The sequence below is a fragment of the Rhipicephalus sanguineus genome, chromosome 1 (assembly GCF_013339695.2).
Source record: "Rhipicephalus sanguineus isolate Rsan-2018 chromosome 1, BIME_Rsan_1.4, whole genome shotgun sequence".
NCBI classification, from domain to species: Eukaryota; Metazoa; Arthropoda; class Arachnida; order Ixodida; family Ixodidae; genus Rhipicephalus; species Rhipicephalus sanguineus.
In genome coordinates this window covers 352,135-372,596 of record NC_051176.1, presented here as the reverse complement: position 1 = coordinate 372,596, position 20,462 = coordinate 352,135, and the positions used below count along the sequence as shown (strand labels likewise).

The window sequence follows — 20,462 nt, the reverse complement described above, 5'->3', positions numbered from 1 at the left end:
CGCTGCACGTTTTATTCTATCGGATTATCACCGTACATCAAGCGTAACAGCAATGAAGCACCATTTGTCACTGCCACCTCTATCACTGCGTCGCAAGTACTTCCGCCTTTGCCTTTTCCATAAGACCTACCATCATCCATCACTGCGTAACGAGCTCATTACGCCTCCCACATATCACTCCTCTCGGATCGACCACGAACACAAGGTTAAGGTACTTTCTGCTACACAAACACATTTTCTTGCTCCTTCATACCGGTCACATCAAACGATTGGAATCAGCTACCAGGTGACATCGTTTCCATCTCTGATCACTCCCTCTTTCGTCATTCTTTATCAGTTCACCTATTTCGTGATAGCTCTCCCTAGTTATCCGATCTATTCCCCCTCCCTACGAATTTGTCTCCACGTGTCAAGATGCCAGCGTTTTCCAGTGGATTCTTGATTTTTTCTGTGTGTGTGTTATTTCTCTTACTTTTACACTTTCTTGCTAGTACTGTATAATTTTACCGCATTCACTATTTGCTTCTTGTGATTTGCTTATTTTTACGTTTCACTTTTGTTGCGTTTCATTGAGTAGAGATGTTTTTTGCTTTAGCCTTGTTCATGTATAAAATAGCACGTTTTTTTTTCTCATTGTTTGTATTTTTCATGTTGTAACCCACTCCCCTCTGTAAAGCTTCGGCGATTGAGGGTAACAAAATAAATAAATAAATAAATAAACTGTGACAGCTGTTTGTTCGCGCTCGTCCTGTTTATACGTGTGCATTCTTTTCGAGCGTCCTTCCTTGTGTTTGAGCTGCGCGCTGCAAGTGTCGAACTGTGACCGTTGTTAGTTCGCGCTCGTCCTGTGTGCGTTTTTTTCCTGTGTCCTCTGCTCTTGAGGCTCCCGCTGCAAGTATCTAGCTGCTTGCTGTTCTTCGTGTGACATTCTAATTTGTTGCTATCGCATTCATTGCTTCACCCTTGCGGCAAAACTGAGACTTTTTTCAATGACTGAATTCACTTCAGCCTTGGTAAGTGTAGTGTGCACGTATCTCACAGGAGTACGGCCACTAGCGTGTGTTCGGCCTTAGCGAGGCACAGGGCCGCATTTGCCGTTGCCTCGCGTGAACTAGTGCGCCGCTGTACACGTATGTTCGAGCGCAAAGGCGCCGAGCGCAGCGCGGCAAGTACACAGTTCTGCTCTCGAGATCTGCAACACTTTATTGCCTGCCGCAACACCACAAAACGCAGTACAACGCCCGCTCCCAAAGGCGGCGGAAGAAGCAACACAGGCTTCACCACGCCACGGGCGAAAATACAACACACAGGGTGCCGCTAGCACATCTCCGCGGGCAAAGGGCTCACGGCGACACGTCGCTGAGGGAAAACGGTCCCTCGCGACTATGCTGCATACTCTCATGATCCGCGACCACAGGGCCCGATCGCTCGAGTGAGGGCAAACTCCGCTCGCGTTGGCTTCGATAGGTACAGTTTCGGCGTAGTATGACCATGCGCGAACACACCGCACCGCTCTTCGGCCTAGCGTTAGGAAAGGACAACGTAAGGTAAGCGCTCGCCGCTGGCGCAAGGCACCGTTGCCGAACTCCGTCCGAGCGAGCCCAAAAAGAGGAGCCGACGGACGGGAGAGAAAACACGTGCTTACCCTACGAGGTCCAGAGAGAGTCTGACCCCCTCCCGCCGCGCGAAACGTCTCGCGAGGCTCGAGCGCAGCGCCACCGTCGAGGTCCGGCGCCGGGGAGAGAGAGGTTAATGTCACTGCCCCGCTCGCCCAGTGCCGTATGACGGCGGAGGACGGGAGCGTCATAGGCGTCATATGATCGGATGTGAGGATGTCAGAAATAGGCGAAAAACGCGCGCAATCGCGACGGGCAAGCCTCAATCCCCACATAAGCATGCGGCTGGCGTAAGCAACAACATATTCTTGGTCGCAAGGTTTCTGTTGAGTGAGGACAGCGCCAACACCAGCACCGTTAGCATCCGTGTGGATTTCCGTGGTAGCACTTGAATCGAAATGGCATGGAATCAGTGGTGTTGTGAGAAGCATTGCAAAAGCATGATCACAAGTGGGAGACCACGCGGAAAGATGAGTCTCCCTGAAGAAGCTTTGTCAGAGGTGCGATTATCGAGGCGAAATTGGGAATGAAGCAGCGGAAGTACGAGCAGAAGCCAATAAAACTACGCAAGTCTTTTAGACTTCGCTGGCCACGACATGTCTGAGAATGGTTAGTTTGCGTGCCTAAAAGTAGCATTTCTTTACGTTTAGCTGAAGGCCAGCGTTAGTGAGGCAGTGTAAAACTTGCTCCAAGTGATGAAGGTGAGTAGGAAATTCTGGTGAAAATACCACCACATCATCCAAGTAGCATAAGCATGTGTTCCATTTAAGGCCTCGTAGAATAGTATCCATCATGCGCTCAAATGTCGCGGGCACGTTGCAAAGTCCAAATAGCATCAGTCAAATTTGTATAAGCCATCTGGTGTGACGAAAGCAGTTTTCGGCCTGTCATCTGCAGACATAGGCACAGAGCCTATGTCTGCAGATGAGCACAGAGCACAATAGCCAGAGCGTAGATCAAGAGAGGAAAAGAACTCTGCTACTTGTAAGCAGTCCAGGGTGTTGTTGATCTGCGGCAACGGGTAAACGTCCTTTCAGGTTATCTCGTTTAGGCGACGGTAATCCATGCAAAAGCGAATCGAGCCATCCTTTTTTTTAGCTAAAACAACTAGAGACGCCCATGGACCGTTGGACGGCTGAATGACACCATGCTTTAGTATGTCACCCACTTGTTCATCAACGACGCGGCATTCTGTCGATTGTGGTATACAGTCGATGCTTGGCCTAGGGAAGTGCTGTGGCTGTCAAAAGCTGGGCAAAATTTCTTAAGGAGACAGAGGAGCTCATGGCATTGCTTCTGGTTTAAGCCATTGTTGATGACATGGTTGAAGGCATCTTCAGGTGATGGGACAGTTAGGGGACTACAGAGGTGGGTGTGGACCTGTGACGATTGACCAGGGCGATGCTGTTCGCAAGATTGTTCCACAGGCATATGGCGTGTGGGAGTGACGAGTAGTTGAAAGCATCAGTGGTGCCTTAGACATGAGTGTAGCTGAAGTAATTATGCAATCTATGCAATATATAAGAGGGACATTGCAATTGTGCTGGTGGTGACCGAGTTGCATGGGCATATTTATGAAAGAGAGATAAAAGGGCAATGTCTCGACGGGTTTGTGGGATGCCATGTCGATAGAAGGGCGCATTCCAACATAAAACGTAACAGCTGTTTATTAACTAAGTAGCAGCAGTGGGGCGAGCATACCGACACTGCGCTCAGTCGGGTAGCGAAGGAATGATGACTTCCGAGCTTGGCAGCTTGGGTTTATAGCCACCGTCGGTGACGTAAGCCTCCGGTGATGCTGCAGTGGCGCTGTCCCTTATCGGAGGCGTGGTGCAGCATGCAGCCGTGTCACACCGGGCTAGCTAGTGATGAGGCGGAGGTTGCGCCGGTTTGTGCGCAGTGTGTCGCCACAGGTTGTTAACAGATGAAAATGAAAGTTCGAGCTTTCGCTGGGTTACACTGTGTTGTATCGACGCCATGTGTTGTATAGGCAGGAGCGCGGCGCAACCTCGCGGCAGGCCGACGGAGAGGCCGAGCGACGGGAGGGCGCGTAGAGTGACGACTCGTAGACCGAGCTTCGGAGAGACTGACGGGAGACTGCTCTCCCACGTTTATTGCAGGCGGTTTTATGGAGAGGGAAGAAGGGTGTTCAGAAGAGTGGTAAGTTGGGCTAGTTGGTAATGATCCATACTTATTGTAACTGCGCAAAAAACGGACGGAAACACGAAGGGCAAGAAAAGGACAAACAAGCGCAGACTATCAACTGAAGTTTTATTGCAAGAACGAGGCAATATAAAGGGCAGGAAAAAGCGAGAGAGGGCAAAAAAGGAGGAGACAAAAGGCACGAGGGACCAAATCAACAAAAACTTTGGCCACATCAGGCATGGCACACCCGTCATACAAAACCAAGATAACTTAACTCTTTATCATGTATGGCGACAGAGGGAACACTGACGCAGGACTCAGAATTCTTTTGAATTCTGAGTGGCCTGATGTGGCCAAAGTTTTTGGTGATTTGATCCCTCGTGCCTTTTGTCTCCTCCTTCTTTTGCCCTCTCTCGCTTTTTCGTGCCCTTTATATTGCCTCGTTCTTGCAATAAAACTTCAGTTGATAGTCTGCGCTTGTTTGTCCTTTTCTTGCCCTTCGTGTTTCCTTCCGTTTTTTGCACAGTTACAATAAGTATGGATCATTACCAACTAGCCCAACTTACCACTCTTCTGAACTTCATTTCTTGTACATCGGGCTCTTTTCCTTGTGTTAATTTTCCTGTTAATGATCCGGCCGTCGGTGTTGTGAAGGCTCGCATGGCTTCTTGGCACATCAGACATGGCACGTGCCCAACTGAGCTTCAAGCCTGGTGTGGGTGGTTGCAGCCGTCCCCAGGTCACTCCAGGAGGCTTTGCCACATTTTGCGCTCGGAGTGGTGGCGTCAGGTCCGGTACTACAAGGATTGCCTGAGTGTATGGTGCAGTGTGAGGAGTGGTATGCCGTCCCACCGGTTCTACAGGAATCGACTCCACAGACATTGGTGTGCTACCGCCGACCTAGCTACTGAGGCGCTCTGGAATATAGTCCGCCCGACGTTGCCTCGTCGTGAAAGGACTTCTTTTTTTTTTTTTTTTTTTCGAAAGTCTGCCCTTAGGCATAATATTTATTCAGAAATACACATATAAATTTGCTTCGTGTATGAAGTCCAGTAACGAGCGGTGGTGAGGTCCACTAATCCAGCGGTCAAGGTCGGGTGGTCGGCCAGGCCTGAGGCCTGTTGCACGTAGGTGACGACGACGGCTTAATTGTAGACCCGTGCATGTCCACAATAAGTGTGTGACAGTTACATCGCTGATTGGAGCGTCGCAAAATGGGCACGATGTACCATACGGGCCGCGGTACTTTTGCGCCCAAAGGGTGGTCACGGATGGGGTAAGTGCAACCCCAACACGAAGCCTCCGCAACGTAACCTCCTCTCGGCGGGTTAAACCACCAGGGAGGTCTGACCCACACGGAGGTATAAGAGCTCGTGTGGTACGTCGGAGGCTTTCTTTTTCCCGTAGCATCTGTCCTTGAGCATCCTCAGGAAAATGCGGTAGTGGGTGCGGTGTGACTTGTGGGTGGGTTGCCAAATCAGCTTTGACAAGGTCCGGCAAAGCGGCCCGAGGCACCCACTGAACACGTATCCGTACAGATGCGGAGGCAGCAAGATGGTGAATACTATCCGAGAGTGATGTAGACCGATACACTCGTCGTATATCGTGGATAGCTTGCGTCGAGTCCGTACGAATGATGAGCTGAGAGCATCTGTCAGGTATAAGAAAAGGTATCAGTGCTGCCAATCCGTCACGTATGGCAGCCAGCTCAGCAAGGTGAGCCGGTGGTGCGGGATCCGCAAAATACGAGCATGTCTGGCAAGCCTCTGGTATTGATGGACATACAAGAGCGGTGTGAATGGTGGTGCCACTCACACTGGCATCAGTATAGGCGACGAGAGTGGCGGTATCTTGGTGATCGGCACGAAGCAAACGGGAAACTTGGGCGTTCGCCTGGCGTGGAACCGGGTTGTAAAGGCGACCAAGAGGTTTGTTTTCAGTGAGTTGCATTTTGTTCCACGGGGCAATAATGCTCGTCTCTGAAGGGGAATGGTGAACTTCTTGGCCCATGTACCGCGCCAATGCAGCAACCGAACAGAACGTTGATCGCTTGAGGTTGCGCGCACAGCGACGCTGGTGTACTAACTCGTCGATGGTATTTAGTTGGGACTCCTGCTGCAGTACTGTTAACGGAGTGATACGTGGCAGTCCAGTTATGGCCCGCATGGCTTCGTGGTTAATCGCCTCTAGACGTGCCCACTCTGCCAGCGTGAGGTGATGAAACTGGGCGCGGTAGACGAGCCGTCGGTTGCAATATCGAACGGACAAGGAGGCGAGCCATGTTGGAGTTAGCGCCACCAGATTCTTCGCAATCCGTCGTATGAGATGGATAGTTTCTGATGCCTGCTGTTTGGCACTTTTGACCCAAGGTCCTGCAGATCCGGTGGCGTGAATTTCCAGGCCAAGCACACGGAGATTCGAAGTTTCATGTAGCGGCTGCTGATCCAAAATTAACTGCAGAGGCCGAACTCCCAGTATACGACGTCCATACTTGTTCGCAACCGACATAAACTTCGTTTTTCTTTGGAGATTTCTAGCCCAATCTGGGTGCACCAGTTATGAGTTATGTCGAGGGCCTCTTGCAAAGCTTGTTCTTGACAGCTGATTTCAGGGTGCACTGACCAAAGGGTGATGTCATCTGCATACATGATGTATTTTGCGTGGTGTATTAGCGCCAGCTTCCATCCCAGTGGGAGGAGGGCCACGTTAAAAAGAACTGGTGCTAGCACAGATCCCTGTGGGACACCTCTATTGGAAACAAACCGTCCAACTTGTTGACCTGCTAGGCGAATGGAAAAGCTGCGATCGTGGAGAAAGGCTTTCACAAACGCGCAGACTCGACTGGGGAATTGGAGCCAGTGAAGAATTTCCACAATAGCATCATTGCTCACATGATCATATGCTTTGCGAATGTCCATAGACAGAATGGTGCGAATCCGTCGAGAGCGACCTCCAACAAGAACCATGGATGAGAGGTAAGCGAGGCCATCCTCAGTGCCCAGATGCGGACGGAACCCAATTTGGCCAGGGTGATACCAGGAGTATCTCTCGAGCCACCACGTGATGCGTGTCGCTAGCATACGCTCTGTCAGTTTACCCAATGTTGAAGTGAGAGCTATCGGGCGCATGTGTGTGATATTTCCTGGAGGCTTTCCTGGTTTGGGAATGGGAACCATTTCTGCATGTCGCCAAGAGTCAGGAATGGCTGATGTAGACCAAGCTTTGTTTATGGCCTCTAACAGGACATGTAGAACCTTGCCTTCAGTGTTTTTGTAAAGTTCATAAGGTATGCCATCCGGCCCGGGTGCTTTGCTCGGTTTTGATTGGTCTATTGCTGATAAGAATTCGGCCATAGTGAAGTCAGCCTGTATGCCCTCTATATCGGTGAGAGTAGGAAGCGTACCTGCATATGCTGGCAAGCAGTTCTGAGCAGTGAATGGAGGCGGTGCCATGTCTAACGCAGGAAAGAATGTGTGGGCAACGATATCGGCGAATGCTGCTGGAGTCTGGCCAGAGGCTAACAGGGCGCAGGCTGCGGGGTCAGGAGGCCGCCGACCGCGTTCCATGGCTCGGAAGGTGCGCCATATAGAGGCATTGGACGCCGAAGGCCCAAGTGAGGAGCACCAGTCCATCCAACGGCCGCGTTCCAGGCGGCGTTCGTGGCGGCGAGCTGCTGCTTGAAGGCGTTGGGCTTCCAACCGAATGGCACTTGCTGTAGGGTCACGTTTTGACGCTACTTCTGCTTGACGGCGCGAGGCCCCATAGACGCAGAAGCTGCAAATCTGGAGCAGGTCGCGATTCAGCCACCCATGACACACGTGTTGCTTGAGCTAGTGCCGCACTTAAACAATCTGAAGGATCCGAAAGAGAGCGAGAGATAGTGTTTTCTGAAACTACCCTGTACTGATCCCAATCCACCACTCGACAAGGCCGGCGAAGGCGGCCAGTTCCGCCCGAATGTAAACCGAGGTGAATTGGGTGGTGGTCGCTACCCCAATAGTCAGGTTCAATTGCCCAGGAGACCGCAGTACCGCCTAGCCACCAAGATAAGTCCGGTGAATGAGGCAACGCGCGAGGGTGATCACGGCGACGAGTGGCCACTGACACATCATTAAGAAGCGTAAAGTGTGCGTCCGTAAATGTATCCAGCACACTTACGCCACGCGCACTGCAATAAGCATAACCCCATGTTGTGTGAGGCGCGTTAAAATCGCCTGCTACCATTATGGGGCATCCAGGATGCTGTCGCCTTAAGTGCACCAACCATCCAAGAGACATCCGAGCCGCACGACCACTGTATGGACGGGCGTAGAACGAAACAATGATAACGTCGGTGCGTTGGAGACAAACTAAAACAGCCACGACTTCCTGCCACAAAGTACACCATCGCGAAAGGTCCACATGAGTCTGATGAAGAATGGATCGCACATAAACTGCAACCTTTCCAGGGGGAACATCCGGCGTTGAACACCGGCGATCCAACATTGAAGGCGAAGAGTACGCCACATAACCTGGTATGGGTGGCAGGCCATTAGATTCCTGAAGAAGTAGAGCCCATGCACGCAGCTTCCCATATCTGAGACGCTGTCGTAGCTCTCCCACTTTTCCGGCAATACCGCGGCAGTTCCATTGTAAAATTCCTTCCGGTGAATTTGATGTAGACGCCATCATGGATTGAGATTAGCCACGAGGACCGATGTGAGATGCTGGAGTTGCTGCGCAACGAAGCGTAGCAGTTCTTGGGGCGATAGAGGTTTCGACTTGGGTGCTGGGACAGGAGTTTGTGCCGTAGGGGCAGTAGGTTGACGCCAACGGTGTATGCAGCGAGTGCGTTCCGTCTCGCCGACGCTGGAGCAATGCACGGTGTTGCTTGAGACGCTGGATTTCATTTTCAAGGCTGGCAAGGCGAGAATCTATCTCGGACTCATCATTTGCCAAGGGGAGCTGCACGTCTTCTAACGCTGGAGGAGCACGTCGGGGTCGCGAACTTGACGACCCAACCACTGCACTATAACTAGGAGCGGCAGAATGATGTGTCGTGGTTGCGGGGGCCACATGAGTATCGTCGGCGTCTAGCGAGGCTAGAATCTCGTAGCGGTTGTGTATGGGAACCGGGTCCATCGATGGATACTCCGGAGTCCGTACTGGTCGCCCAGGCCGGCGTTGGCGAGCTTTCATAGTGGCTTTTTGCTTGGTAGGACATGAGGCGGAAGTGATGTCATGATCATTTGTTCGGCATAGGCCACATCGAAATGGTGCTGATGCTTCACGTTCCATGGTGGCATCTTCAGAGGAGCAAGGGCAGGATGATTTCATGTGGCCTTGTTTGAAGCAGGAGTAGCAGTACACAACAGACGGCTTGAACGGACGAGGGCGCAGAACGCAACCGTAATATAGAATACGTTCTGGAGCGAATCGAGGACCTTGAAGAGTGATAAGACACGTGCGACCACTGCCCATGTAACGGGCAGCCACGACCTTATGTGTAGAACATGAGAGTTCCCGCAAGAGCGCTTCAGGTTCTTCATTAGGGTCAACGCCGTTAATAACATAGCGCCTTAGATCAGTGCCACTGGCGAGGTATGCTTGCACAGGAAGGGCATAATCCTCAGTTACCTGTATCTGTTGCAGGTCCTTAAGCATCTCCACAAATGACATAGCAGGAACCCATACAGAGATCGTATTGGTAGCTTTGTGTGGGGCAAAACCTTGAAATCTGGAGGTCTTGAGGCAGGTGTCGAGAGCAGCTTGAACGACACGGTTGGGTAGAGTTGACATGTCGTATCTAGAACGACGCTTGATGACGACCTTGTAGGAAGACCTTGAATTAGGCTCAGGAGTGTTTACCTCGGATGAAGGATTGGTGTGCATTTGACGCGGCCGTTTCGGCGCTGTGCAAAGCGACGCACCAGACGCCACTCCTGGCGCCGTCTCAGCAGCAGATCCATGACTGGTACCATCGTTGGGTCTCTTGGTAGAGGTCGGTTGCCGGATTGACGGGCTGACTTCCATGCTGTCAGCACTAAACTTCACTCCTTGAGGGTCATGGTAGGCCACTTGATGCACCTTCCGGGGTGCGTTGTTTGTAGCAAGAAGGGATACCTTGGAACAGGTAGGCCGATTCGTCGCTGCAGAATGTAACGCGGTACCGCGTCGTAGCGGCTGTCGCTCTTGCGTGAGCGCGACGCCTAGCCTTGCAGCATCGGACAATGGACGAGACGTTGAATAAGGAGCCGGCAAGGGACTACGCGCCTTGTGGATGAGCGCCAGGAGCACCTTTGCACAGGTCACAGCAGTTTAAGAAGCGAGGAGTTCTCGTGGAGCAAAACAAGTGGCAAAAATACCGGAGCGCTACAAACGGACATGTTTTCACGTTGGGGAATGCGCATCTACCGGACCAACACAGGCAGGTTCTTGAGCTAGGGCCCAAGTTTGCCTTTGAGCCTCGTCTGTCGAATGTTGACAAGGTCAGTCTGTTGCATGATATTTCCCGCCATGTACCAGAGGTTGAAAAACAGCGGTGTATTAGAGACTGCATGGACGCTATAGGTGGGACGCCAGGCAAGCCAGGGCTGACTTTTAACTGGAAAGGGATGGTTGATTTTTTAGCTAACAATGCACTTAGATTACTTGTTTCTGACAAAGAAGGTCAGTTCGTTGTTTTGCTGGAGGGAATGTATTGCGAGAAGGCATTACAAGCTGTGCGAAAGAATTTCCAGACTACGTCAATTAAGCCAACGGAAAGGAGAAAACAAGCTGTCGCCCTGTTGCTGGATATGAACCTGCAGAAGCTTGCGCAGTCTGTAAAAAAGGCGAACAAATTGCAGCTTGAACTTTTTTACACTGCAAAAATGCACAAGCTTGGGATGCCTTTCCGTGCAATAATCACGGAACGTGACTTGTGGCAGTATTGTGTGTCTGGTTTCTTGCAGACTTGCCTATCGTCTCTATATATAGATGACCCATACGTTGTTCCTAACTCGGAAACGGTTGTGCAATTCTTGCGAGTTGACAACCCCGTTGATTGTGATGCCGTGAGCATTGACGTAGAGGATCTTTTTTATTCTCTCCCCCACAATCACCACCTGACCGCAGTGAAGGAATGTATAACGTGTCACAATGATGAACTTGCCTTCATAGGTTTAAGTGGCATGTCAGTTGATTCTTTCACTGAACTTTTGTTCTTTTACCTGGGGTCTTTATTTGTTTCTTTCCAAGGTGAGGTGTACCTGCAAAAGAAAGGTGTCTCTATTGGGTCTAGGGTGGCACCGGTTCTACCTGATATTTTTCTAAGTAGAGTTGACCGGGAGCTCCAACCGGTTTTACAGGCATCCATAATCAGAGTTTTTCGTTATGTCGACGACTACATTGTTTTTTTCCGTAAGGGCACTGAAGATATCTCGGCAGGCATCCTAAGGAGTTTTGAGCAGTGTGGCCTTGGCCTGAAGTTTACTTCGGAATACTTAAAGGACCAATGTATCCAATTTTTGGATCTGCAGCTGCAGTTCTCGTCCACGCATGTGTGTTGGTGCTACACCCCTAGGTCTGTGAAACCTCTGCTAAACTATAAATCGGGTCACACAAAACTGGTAAAAAATGCCATTGCACTCTCATGTTTTACCTCTGCACTGAAGAAAACCTGCACGCATTTGGTTGAAAGCAGTTTTTCTGCGCAGGTGAAAAAACTGCGACAGGCAGGCTTTCCACGGGACGTATTATTAAAGGTCTGCGAGAAGTTGATTAGGAAAATAAAGAGAGGTCCTGGTGATGGTTGTGACTTGGATGAGAAGGCGCAGCATAAGAAATTTGCTGTTCTGCCATATGTTCACGGTTTTACCCACTGCCTAAAAAAGGTTGCGTCAAGATATGACGTCCAAGTGGTTATATCTGCCAGGAACAAGTTGTCCACTTTATGCGCTAAAGTAGACAGACGAATTGCAAATCAGCAAAATGTTCGGCAAGATACATGTAATGTTAGTCATGTCAATAATTATGTATCCTGTATCACTGGTGTTGTTTATTCCGTACCCTTGTCATGTAAACTTGTTTACGTGGAACAAACAGGTCGCTGCCTTAATGTTAGACTTCGAGAACATTTTAATTCTCTGAAAGGCCACTCCGGTCTTCATCTAGCAGCCCACTGTAAGAAATGCGACTGCACTCCGCTCTTTGGTGATACCTCTGTGTTGTTCCGGCATAAGAACCAAAGAGCACGAGAACTAATTGAGGCTGCGCTTTTTCAAAAGAATTCTGAGTCCTGCGTCAGTGTTCCCTCTGTCGCCATACATGATAAAGAGTTAAGTTATCTTGGTTTTGTATGACGGGTGTGCCATGCCTGATGTGGCCAAAGTTTTTGTTGATTTGGTCCCTCGTGCCTTTTGTCTACTCCTTTTTTTGCCCTCTCTCGCTTTTTCCTGCCCTTTATATTGCCTCGTTCTTGCAATAAAACTTCAGTTGATAGTCTGCGCTTGTTTGTCCTTTTCTTGCCCTTCGTGTTTCCGTCCGTTTTTTGGGCAGATACAATAAGTATAGAAGAAGGGTGATTGGCCAACAAGGCACGGGTCACATGACCGCATGGCCATGCCGGGTTGGCGGCGGCAAACAGGCATGGGGTAGGCCCAGCTCCACCCACCGGCATGTACAAAGGCCTTTACTGCACCGGAGTTTTCGCGCGCCACCAGGGATTGCATGGCACAGCATCGTCTCCCCCTGGGAGAAATTGCGTCCTTAAACGTTTGTTAATGGGACCCTGCACATTTGCCAGCACGAAGGAAGAATGCCCAGGACTCTCCTCCGAAGTCCCAAGTGACGATCCTGGGCTGCAGGCAATTGAGGCTGCGCAGGTGCAGAGTCGCACTGGACAGCAGGGCCTTCGTGAATGGCCTGCGCAGGCAACACCTGGTTGCTGATGTGCAATGTTAAATGCAGCTGTCGATTGCGGCCGTCGACGATGACATCGTCATCGTGGAGCCGGCGCTGCTCGCTGGCGTCCTGCTGCCGTAGTACCAGAGGCAGCCGACGCAGCTTGGCGGACACTGGCACAATGTGCTGCCACCTCTTGGCCCGGTGGACGTAGTCCTTGACACGTCCCAGGGTTCCGCCAGGCAGGTGCTCGAACCCTGGAGGTACACCGGCACTCATGTAATGTGAGCGCCCGCAGCATCGAGTGGCTGCTGCTGCGGGTTTGTCAAGTGGCTGATCGCAAGACAAAGCTTACTGAACTGTGACATCTGGCTGCGCATTTGTTGGTGTGGAGCTGCTGATTTGTGATTGTTACGTACAAGTATTTTCGACAATTTATATCCAAATTTCAGCACATAACGAACGACGCAACCGCTAGGTTGACTTGTTCATATTAGACACCTTAAAACTTGTTGGCAACCAAAATAATGCAACATTTTTTTTATGCAGAACGGTAGATGACGTGCTTGACTTCAATCAGAGCGATTAAAAAAAAAATTTCTTTAATAGCCTTTTTGAGAAAACTGTTTTCAAAGTTCGGCGTTCTTGGTAAATCACTTACGTTTTCAGCCCAAATATCGAGTTAAACGGAGTGCGATAGAAACGATTTTTCTTAGCCTCACTTTTACTTGTTTACAGCAATAAATTCCTGAAATACAGGTATCTTGTGTGATTTGCCAAGTTTGTGATTTTTTCCTTCAAAAGTGCTTCGACAAGCAAGAGAAATAATAGACTCATAAGATTGTATTTCAGGATCGCGAGTTGGGCTAGTTGGTGGATGTTCATCGTAATATAATCGACAGCGCAACGGGTTAAACACGGACAGAAAGAAGAGAAGGACACAGCGCTGTGTCCTTCTCTTCTTTCTGTCCGTGTTTAACCCGTTGCGCTGTCGATTATATTACGATTGTATTTCACTTGTTCTTTGAGGGGAATAAATATTGTGACCAAGAAATGCACCGTTTTTTTTCCCTAGGCGCGCTCAAAATTCAGAAATCGCGAAATTAGCGGAAAAATGTTTTTTGCGACAATAGTTTATATACGTTTTTTCAGGCGAACAAAGTTTTTTTTCGTGGGACTAACTTCGAAACCATTATTCTGGATGTAATGCCTAGACCTACAGTAAATTTCATCAAAATCGGGAATGGTGACCGGGACCTCGTGTTTGATCTTATCTGGACACACTCTATGGTAACTATTCCTACAATCTCTCAAAACCACTTCTTTATTCTGTATCACTCCTAATGTAGAATACGAAATGCATTCGACTTGCTCATCAACGGGTCATGAGACACAGCAAAGAAAAGTGAACCCTTTAATTCCCCCTTCTTTTGTTGACTCAGCATATGGAAATTGCTTGAGATTTGAGTGGGCCTCCTTCTGTTGCCATGAAGATGTGCAGGCGTTCCAAAAGAAATCTTAAGCCTTTCTTTCTATAGGAGATTCCCTTAATAGAATGGTAGCGTGTATGCGCACAGGAAATTTCATTAGTAGTTTTTCGCTCGTAGCATTGACTGAAAAATACCAGTCTTCATCTCAAGAAAGCCTAGTGAAATCTGCTTTTTCGCATAATATGCACTGCTTTTCAAACAGTAGTCTTCTTCCTCTGAAAGCCCAACGGAAAATGTCCATGTCGAATGAAATGATTACAGCTCTGTTCGAGGGTCTTCTGAACCGGAGCTTTTTTTGTACTTCATGATGCAAAATATCACCTGCGTATTGAATCCAAAGCTGCGAAGACATTCCTGGTTGGGATTCCTTCTTTGCTCAAACGTATAGTTGATCAACACTTCTTGTGCAAAATTTTCTCAGACAACGGACGAAACAGACACAGACGGGCACAAACTTCCAACTGAATTTATTATCAACATGTGGCATATATATATACAAATATGACTATGACAAAACAAAAACACCAGTGGCACAGGTGTGCAGTGTGTCAGCGCACATCTGCTACTCACTCCCCCAAATTTAGTGTTCCTTCCAAGAAGGCCATTCCTTCTGTGTCAAAGAAACTGACGTCATGCTCACGCAGTTGCTGCCCTCCCGTTGCATTTTGGCTGCCTCCACAATCTCTCGCGTGCGCTGATCCCTGTCATGAAAAACAGCAGTACACTGTTGATACAACAGTTTGCACCCACACTCGTGGCAATAGATGGCCAAATTTCCATACCTGCCCCCTTCCTCCCTGCTCGCACGCTCACACAGGCAGTGGTTTAGACACCAACCTGTGTGAGCAGGTCGGTGTCCGTTATCTGAGAAAATTTTGCGCAAGAAGTGTTGATCATGGAGTACCAACTAGCTCGAACCCACACCTTGTTCAAACGTCTAGGTCCATCTTGAAAGTCCCTTCCACTGTATCAGGTAGTCTTGCCTCTATTGTACATAGGGGAAGCATTGTAAAATAGATAGCAAGAAATATGTAATTCAATCTTAAATTTTTCTGCAACATAAAAGTTGCAATAAAAATACGCGCAAAAGCGACTAAGAAAAATTAATAATATTTCAAAGGACTCGATAACTGGCATGTAGTCTCAACTTAGTAATAGGGATATCTGCACGCAGCTGTGAAGTCTGGTTAAGGTAGTGGTCCCACTCCAGTGTAGTTTCGTTCTCAGCCACTAGAAGATGCCACGAAGTCATGTTTGGAAAAAAGGGAGGAAATGCACTCTCCGCATGTCGCAGCATGGCACGGCGAAGAGCCTGTCCCTGCTGCAACTAATCCATTCTTTTCAGGTGCGCCGCTGCTTCCACAATCTGCTTTGAAATGTTTCAAATGTACGTGACGCCCCCCCCCCCCTTGCCCCCGCTCCCCAACAAACACACAAACAAACAAAAAGCGCAGCCCAGAGAGCCTTTGTGCTCCCGTGCAACTGTCCAGAAAAAAGATGTGCCTCTCTCTCCTGGAAACGTATGACCAGAGTCCTTCGTATAACTATTTACAAGAGAGTGGTTAGGCGCTGAGCCACATTGCCGCAAGGGTTGCTGGAAATAATGGTTCAGTTTCTGAACCGACTCTTTCTCTCTCTCTCTAAAAAAAGAGTAGCAGACCGCTCGTTTGTGCAGTAAATTCTCGAGAAAGTTGGTCAGTGGCCCTGAACACTGGCAGTGTTGGGTCGCGTGGAACAGCCCTGACCTTGTGCACGTGCATAGTAATTAGAGATTTCTCCACTATCACCAGCTTTGGTTCGACTGTAAATGTAGTGCGGGTGTCGCACATGGTCCGCTTGATATTTATGTCGCTACATTCAGAAGGTACCCAGAAAGCTTCTTTCCACTACTTCCTTGCTATCATTGCACAAAGCCCCTTTTCCCTGCCTTGCATTGAGCCAAAAATGATGATTTTATACGCATGAACAACGGAAGGGCTTTGCCTTTTTGTCAGTTAAAACACTATGAGCCTCATGCATCCCTAAGCAGATGTATGGGGTGCCGCTTTTTTTTTCTTTGTTACATAGCTATTTGAAATCTTCAAGAATATGAATGGGGATTAGAATGACATCGGCCATGTTGTGGTGCAAGTGTGGCGAGCAGGCAGAGAGCGAAAGATGAGGTCGAGAAACGCGACAAACATACAAGTAGGGCATGCACTGTTCTGCTTTAGCGAAGCATATATGAGGCAATTTTTTCAGCTATAAAACGAGTCCTCCTAGCACCACAGCGAAGAGCACAAGTTGTAACACAGATGCGAATTCCATCCTTTTAGGAGTATTGAAAAATAAAATGTGTAAGGGCTCTATGTCGGCGAAACCCAACCTCAAAGTCGACACCCGAAAGCTAGCTCAGCTTTTCGAAGAGGTGTCTTTGGCGGCCGATGCCGGCGATACTGAGACGTAAATGAGCTACGTCGTGCGCTCTGATCATAGAGGGGGCCTAGAAAATAAGACATCACATGATCTACATGAGCAAAAGGATTATTTGCTAAATTTCGTTTTTCTAGAGGTTGTTAGTTCATATAGTGCAAATTGTGCATATGTTGTTTACTATTTCGCGCAGTCCAAGCTTTATTCCTGCTACCTCTGCTAGATCAGTCGCCGTGCACTGCAACAAGCAAATGGCAATCACATCAATGATTTTCGAGGATACATTGATCATTCGCAAAGCAAATGTGTGTTACCGCCTTTCCTTTCTTTTTTGACACTTGCGACGCGCTGTTTGTTTGAACGTTTGTCTGCAAAAAAAAAACAACAAGGTGATATTCATAACATACTTCGCCCACGCACGTGTGCTCAGTTCGCTCTGCCTTCTTTTGTCTGTCGCCGCACACCCCTCGCTTTTTCATGGTTGCCCGAGAGGGGCCTCAGACGCAGCAGCCACCCCAAACACACGCACACACACGAACGGGATGTCCCGAGAATTTGGCCTTTCTTTTTGCCTGAAGACATGCACCCCTTCTGTAGAGAGTATTTTCAATGGAGTGAAGGGTCACCTTCTTCCTGAGCTGCACGGGAGTACAAGAACTGAGGTCACAGTCTCGGCAGTGCATTTTTGGGGGGTCACGCGTATTAAAAACGGTCCAGGTGAGATCACGGCTCGCAGGAGCCTTCATTGACAACGCGCACGCTATCCCGTCAAAGAGACGCAGAGGGGAGGCAAACAGAAAAGACATACATATGGTGGTGTGTGGTTTGAAGTCAGAAAAGACACTTTCCGCTGAGGTAAAATGTTTTTTGCATGCCATACTCGGAGAGACGGGGAACTTTCAAATTCAACGCTTTCATTTTGTCTGTCTAGGTCACTTTAGAAGAAGATTTCCTTTGTAGTGATAGGAGTAATGTAGATTTCGCAGTATTCCTGCAGTATTTGTGTGTGATTCGTGTGTATAATTATATCAGGAAAATGTAACTGCTATATTTTAAGCTACGGATGCTCAGACTTCAGCACTGTTTGAAGATTACACCGGTTTTGGTGATGTTTGCAGCATGAAAAGTTAGGACAGTTTACGAGGTTCGTATCGCGTTTCTGCTTGCTTTATTGAAAAACGCTACGTTGAGGAAATAGATCGGGGACTCTAGTTTCGCTACGTGCAAATTCAGCCACAGAACTTGAGTAGCTTTCCACGAAAATGGGCCAAGGTAGGTCCCTATATTGAGAATATTGCCAAATTTAGATGAATATACTTTAAAAAGTAGCACGTACACATCGATAAAATTGAGCATTCAGACGGATAATCTTGTGCTCTACATAGGCCCCGAAAATGAACTTTTTCTAGCGAATAGTTACTGGACAGTCTGCTGCGAAAGTTACTAAATTTGGCTGTTTTCAAAAGCTAAGCAACAAAAAAGTAGAAGTCCAACATGAATTTGCTGCGTTGAGGAAATAGCTAAATATGTCTTGAAAGCGCTGCGCAAAGAACGGTGCTGTAACTGTAGCAGATTTTTCAAAAAATGGTCACTGCTGAGGCACAGTCAGCCAGAATCGTGTAACTTGCACTTATTCTTGGCTATCCATCCCCAAATACTGGCCTAAAAAACTCAAAGTATTTATGAATGTCTGGCAGTGATGCAGTGCATTTCGTTCAGACAGTGTGCTTGCATCTTGGTGTACATGCCACAACCATTCTGTGCAGATGACGTCTGGGGGCACCGAGAGCCTGATTTTGGCCTGCAAGGCTCACAGAGACTATGGCTACTTCGAAAAAGGCATTGTTTACCCTGAGATGTGAGTGCTTACCCTAAAGATCTCATGTGTCGTCCTGTTAGCTTTCTTCACCAGAAGCAAGGATTTGGTATACAGTTCTGATGATGGCACGCTTGTTCAGTTGCAGCGCCCAAATTTGTTGAAAGGAAAGTCCGAAGTGGTGGTGTAGCGGTTACGGTGCTCGGCTGCTGACTCGAAAGTCGCGGGTTCGACCCCGGCCGCGGCAGTCGCATTTCAATGGAGGCGAAATGCTAGAGGCCCGTGTATTGTGCGATGTCAGTGCACATTAAAGAATGCCAGATGATAAAAATTTCCGGAGCCCTCCATTGCAGCGTGCCTCATAATCATATCGTGGTTTTGGCACGTTAGACCCCAGATATTATTATTAATATAATTATCAAATTTGTTAAAAGGCCCTTTAATGACTGCACCAAGGCAATTGATCCTTCATTCAAGAATGCTCATTAATCAAATATGTTTATGACTGCCATTCTTCATAAATCTCAATAAATTTTTATTTTCGTAAAGACCTCCAAGGGGGTATTACATAAGGGGTGGGTTGAGGATGTTGTTGCAGTAGAGGAAGTGAGTCTTATGTATAACTGTTGAAGTTTTACGTCCCAAAACCACATAATTGCCATGTGCCCTTATTTTTTTCTTTTGATGTGATCGGGTTTCACCGACAAAACTGTTAGCATAGTCCGCGCAGTATTGTTTGGGAAGCTTCATGATTGTTGTAGGTAGTTCTGTTAAGATTAGGAGCAGGACGCAAATAGTCAAGTGTGATAACCGGGTAGTCCAGGGCCATGCCGGTCACCGGACCAAATCACACACACGTACGTTGGCGGGTTACACACATGACTGGCCAGTCATGTGCGCTGTATTTATTTCCTTGCAACATCGACGCCCCCGGGCGCCGGAACGGCAAACTAATCTTATCACATCCCTCCTCCCTTTATTAATGGGTGCAAACAATTTGTTCAAGGTGAGTAGCGCGATACTGGTCATCGAATTCTGGTACTTCGACGCAGGACAGGAGTACTGGGTGCTGTGACAGCAAGTTTCGTTTCCCTCGCCACGTCTTCCCTGGGATCTTGCCTAGACTCGGTGTCGTGAAGGCGATCCAGAGTTAGCTGCCTCTGACCCACGTCCAAGCTTGGAGCCAGACCTGTAGCTACTGGGCTGCCCAATTCTTGGTTGTCTGCACTTAGTTCCTCGGGGGGCTGGCGGATGTGATCCAGATGTCGCGTTAAACGCCGTCCGTCCTCCAGTAGAACATCCATGGACGAAGTGCGTTGTTCGGTGACGACTGCAGGGAGCCACGCAGGACCTGGACGGAAGTTCCTTGCGAACACCTGGTCACCAGGGTGACCCAAAACCCTGGGTCTTGTTCCTTGGTCGCATCTGATTTTCTGCTTAAGTTGCTTCTGTAGCACCTTAGTCCTGAGGTCTGGGTGTAGCAGGTCCAACGCAGTCCTCAGCTTCCGCCCCAACAACAGCTCCGACGGACAGCAACCCGTGACCTCGTGAGGCGTTGACCTGTAAGTCAGGAGCATGCGGGCAATCTGAGTGCGAATATCTCCAGGGCCAGCCTTCCGCAACTTGTTTTTGACCGTCTGCACTGCCCGCTCTGCAGCACCGTTAGACGCTGGATGATACGGTGGCACCAGCATTCGCCTCACCCCGTTTTTCTTGAGGAATGTGGAGTAGAGCTCACTGGTAAATGCTGGCCCATTATCCGACACGACCACATCTGGAAGGCCTTGGTTTGTGAACATAATTCGCATGCAGGAAATAGTTGCTTCAGCCGAGGGTGTCGAGACCGGGAACACTTCAGTCCACTTAGAGAAAGCATCGACTGCGATAAAAAAATAGGTGTTCCCGTAAGGACTGGCATAGTCCACATGCAGCCGTGACCACGGTTTCTCCGGGAACGGCCAGGGCATGACAGGCACTGGTCGTGACACTCTTTGATGCTCCTGGCACATACGGCACCTTTGAATGGTTATCGCTATGTAGTTATCCAAGCTAGGCCACCACACATGGCTATGCGCAACTGCCTTCATTTTGGACAGTCCTGGATGACTCTCATGCAGCAAC

The 20,462-nt window shown here is 48.8% G+C and overlaps 1 protein-coding gene across 2 annotated transcripts in view; it reads left to right on the top strand.

Annotated features, from left to right (window-relative positions):
• LOC119389128 (sphingosine-1-phosphate lyase) overlaps positions 1-20,462 on the top strand; it is a 369,711-nt gene that overhangs the window by 201,020 nt on the left and 148,229 nt on the right. For both annotated transcript variants that reach the window (XM_037656375.2, XM_037656371.2), the window contains one exon: positions 18,292-18,383. In XM_037656375.2, the coding sequence (XP_037512303.1) occupies positions 18,292-18,383 (92 nt within the window). The remainder of the gene's footprint in view (positions 1-18,291; positions 18,384-20,462) is intronic.